We start from the raw sequence: 3628 nt of genomic DNA on the forward strand, positions 1-3628 counted from the left end.
GTGTTAGCCAGGATGGTCTCGATCTCCTGACCTCGTGATCCACCCGTCTCGGCCTCCCAAAGTGCTGGGATTACAGGCTTGAGCCACCGCGCCCGGCCGACAGCCGCACTCTTGCGTGGACCGACTCTGTGGCCTCACAGGGTGGGGTGCAGGGGGTGGTTTGTTACTGCCCTTCGATGCCTGGGCCTCTGCCGAGAAGACCACATGGCAGGTGCCTGGAAGGGCTGGGTGCAGCGGCGGCCCTCGACTGAAGCTGGCTCTTCCTGTGTGGCAGTCGGCTTCCCGGAGGGAGTGTCTCGAGGGGCGGTGTCTGGAGAGAGTCTGAAAGAGGGTGCCGGGCTTCTGACCTGGGATTGGAGGTCACTGGCATTGCTCCTGCCTGCCTCTCTTGGTTGCGGCAGTTGGAAGCCTACCAAGGTTGGGGGTGAAGGACCCTTGATTGTCCATCTGGCAAACTCTGTTCCCCACTGATCTGGCCAGCTGGCCGCTGGGACAGCTTCCCTGTGAAGTTTCTTGTCTTCTTATCCCCCAGGCGTGGTTGGGCTTCTTGTTGCACATTAGGTGGGCCTCAGGCTGTCCGCCCACCTCCCAGAGAATTTGAGTGTGTGCTGTGCCCTGCGACTGCCCCCGAACCCTGCGTCCCGTTGGGGGGAGCTCACCTGTGCCCTACAGTTTCTGCTCAGCAAGTGTTTGCTGTGTAAACGGATGACTTAGGGTTAAAACACATATTAAGTTGGATACATCTGGATTGGTGTGAAATGATTTAACTTTCAATTTTGTATTTCACACAAGCTAAAGGTAGGGAAGAGTTCTTAAAGTGAAATGAGAACTCGTTTTGGGCAAACAAGGATCATCTCCATTCACTTGGTAGGGAACGTGTTACTATCTGTTTCCCTAAAAAGAGAGGGGCTAAGTCTCTGACCGCCTTGGTGAACGTGTTATTCTGAGTGGCTCAGTGAGGTGGGTGCTGCCACTGCCCCGTTTTACAGACAGAGGAAGGGGAGCGCAGAGCCCCTGCCCTGCTCCGCAGGTGTGACTGGTGGTCTGTGTGGCTTCGCTGCTTCTCCGGTCAGCGCTTAGGAGAGCCCCCGGCGGGCTCCGTGGAGAGAGCCTAAGTCCTCTCTCCTTTTCAGAAGATGTTTCTATTCTGCACTTAAGTAAGAGATCAGGCAGTTTACAGGGTTCATAATGCAAGTAAAAGATGCCAGTATTTAGCGAAAGCCCCTTCACCTTGGCTGAGCAGCCCTGATGGGCGGCACCTGCTTCTTCGTTTTGCCATGTGGTGGGCGATGGCGAGGACCCAGGCAGGGGTGGCAGATGGTCTGAGACAGATGCAGCTCTCACCTTGACTGTGAGATTCTGTTTTCTGAAGGAAAGGAAGTTCATTCACTTTTTCTTACAAGGGCTCAGCTCTAGAATTCTTTGGTTACAGGGCTTGGATATTTATGTGAATCATCGCTTTTGTCCTCCAGACTTTAAAGCAGAAGGTAAAACCTCAGGTTGAGAATTCAGGAGGGCTAGAACCAGTGTTTGAGAGAAAATCTGATATTCCTGTTTGGTCTGATGGACTCCAGGTGATGACGTCTGTGTGTGTGCATCATGGGGACCCGGCAGCCAGGTGTGTGTGTACGACACGGGCTGAATCGGTCACCCTTCTCATTTGTTGGTGAAGCATGAATGCAGATGGAAGCCTTTGTGAGAGGTGATTTGGCCTGTAACTTTAATCCTTTGTGTCTTTATTTATACACAGATACTTTTTAAAAACCTACTGAGATGTCTTCTTTTTCCAGGCTAGGAGTGCCTTGAACTTAAACCTGAACACGTTTTGTGATGTCACAATGAGGCAGGGGTAGAGAGGCTGCAGCCTCCAAGAGGGGACTGGACTTATCATTGCATCCCTATTTTCAGATGAACTTTTGGGAGATGATTTCACTAGCCTCTTACAATTATTATGTACAGAAAGTGTTTTCTTTATTATTAGGTGGTGAGTGTTTAGAATAAAAATTCTGAAAGATGTGATGAATTGTTTTCACAATTTGTGTTTGTTTTAAACTTGTAATTGTATTTGTAACATTGAAAGACTTTTTTTTTTTTTTTAGGCGCAAATATTTAAACATGGAAAACGTGAAGACTGCTTGCCCTATGGTAAGGTTTATTTTTAAGAGAAGGTATCTTTGTGATGTGAGTTTGCTCATATACAATCAGGAGCCTCTCCTTCACATTTTCTTCATAGGTATAGGAACTGTACGTTGCTATGTTCGGACACTATCATTCTTTCTTTTGTGGTGCGTTTTAGTAACTGGACTTTTTTTTTTTTTTTTTTGAGACTGAGTCTCTCTCTGTTGCCCAGGCTGGAGTGCAATGGCACAATCTCGGCTCACTGCAGCCTCCGCCTCCTGGGTTCAAGCAATTCTCCTGCCTCAGCCTCCCGAATAGCTGGGATTATAGGCGCCCACCACCATGCCCAGCTAATTTTTGTATTTTTTTTCTTTTTTTTGAGACAGAGTTTGCTCTGTTGCCCAGGCTGGAGTGCAGTGGCACTATCTTGGCTCACTGCAAGCTCCGCCTCCCGGGTTCACGTTACTCATCCTCAGCCTCCTGAGTAGCTGGGACTATAGGTGCCTGCCACCATACCCCGCTAATTTTTTGCATTTTTAGTAGAGACGGTGTTTTATCGTGTTAGCCAGGATGGTCTCCATCTCCTGACCTTGTGATCCGCCCACCTCAGCCTCCCAAAGTGCTGGAATTACAGACATGAGCCACTGTGCCCGGCCTAATTTTTGTATTTTTAATAGAGATGGCGTTTCACCATGTTGGCCAAGCTGGTCTTGAACTCCTGACCTAGTGATCTGCCTGCCTTGGCCTCCCAAAGTGCTGTGATTATAGGTGTCATAACTGGACTTTTTGTCACTTTCCTTGTCCTTTCAAAAGAGGGATTACTGCTCCCTCCCTGTGAGGGAGGTCTGGGCAAAGCCTGTGTTGTGATCTGAGGTTGGACCTGGCTTTTTGGGGCGCAGTAGCAGCCATGTTCCTCTGATAGCCACAGCCACCACCTCTTTTGCCTTCTTCCTAATTCTCTTAACGTATTCTTTTTGAGACTGGGTCTTACTGTGTCTCCCAGGCTGGAGTACCGTGTCATGACACAGCTCGCTGCAGCCTCGACCTCCTGTGCTGAAGCCATCCTCCCACCTCAGCCTCCTGAGTGGCTGGTACTACAGGCGAGCTTTACCATGCCCGACTAATTTTTATATTTTTTGTAGCAGTGGGGTCTTGCTGTGTTGTCCAGGCTGGTCTTGACCTCCTGGGCTCAAGCGATCTGCCCTACCTTGGCCTCCCAAAGTGCTGGGCTTAAAGGTGTGAGCTACCACGTCTGGCCCAATTCTCTTAATTTTAGATTGAACCTCAATTTCTGAAAATAAGGGCAGTGTTTCTCTCCATGCAGAGGTTTACCATCTGGAAAAAGAAACTTCTTAGAGCCTTTGTGTTTTAGAAGCTATCTGAATATCAAATTTGAATAACTTTTTTTTTTTTTTTTGAGACGGAGTCTCGCTCTGTCACCCGGGCTGTAGTGCAGTGGCCGGATCTCAGCTCACTGCAAGCTCCGCCTCCCGGGTTTACGCCATTCTCC

The 3628-nt window shown here is 49.2% G+C and overlaps 1 protein-coding gene across 1 annotated transcript in view; it reads left to right on the top strand.

The window, feature by feature from the left end:
- The window catches only part of TBCD (tubulin folding cofactor D), a 174465-nt gene that overhangs the window by 35837 nt on the left and 135000 nt on the right, over positions 1-3628 (top strand). Inside the window, exon 7 of the mRNA XM_011929067.1 lies at positions 2100-2145. Coding sequence (XP_011784457.1) covers positions 2100-2145 — 46 coding nt within the window. The remainder of the gene's footprint in view (positions 1-2099; positions 2146-3628) is intronic.

This window comes from Colobus angolensis, unplaced genomic scaffold, assembly GCF_000951035.1.
Source record: "Colobus angolensis palliatus isolate OR3802 unplaced genomic scaffold, Cang.pa_1.0 Scaffold1, whole genome shotgun sequence".
Classification (NCBI taxonomy): domain Eukaryota; kingdom Metazoa; phylum Chordata; class Mammalia; order Primates; family Cercopithecidae; genus Colobus; species Colobus angolensis.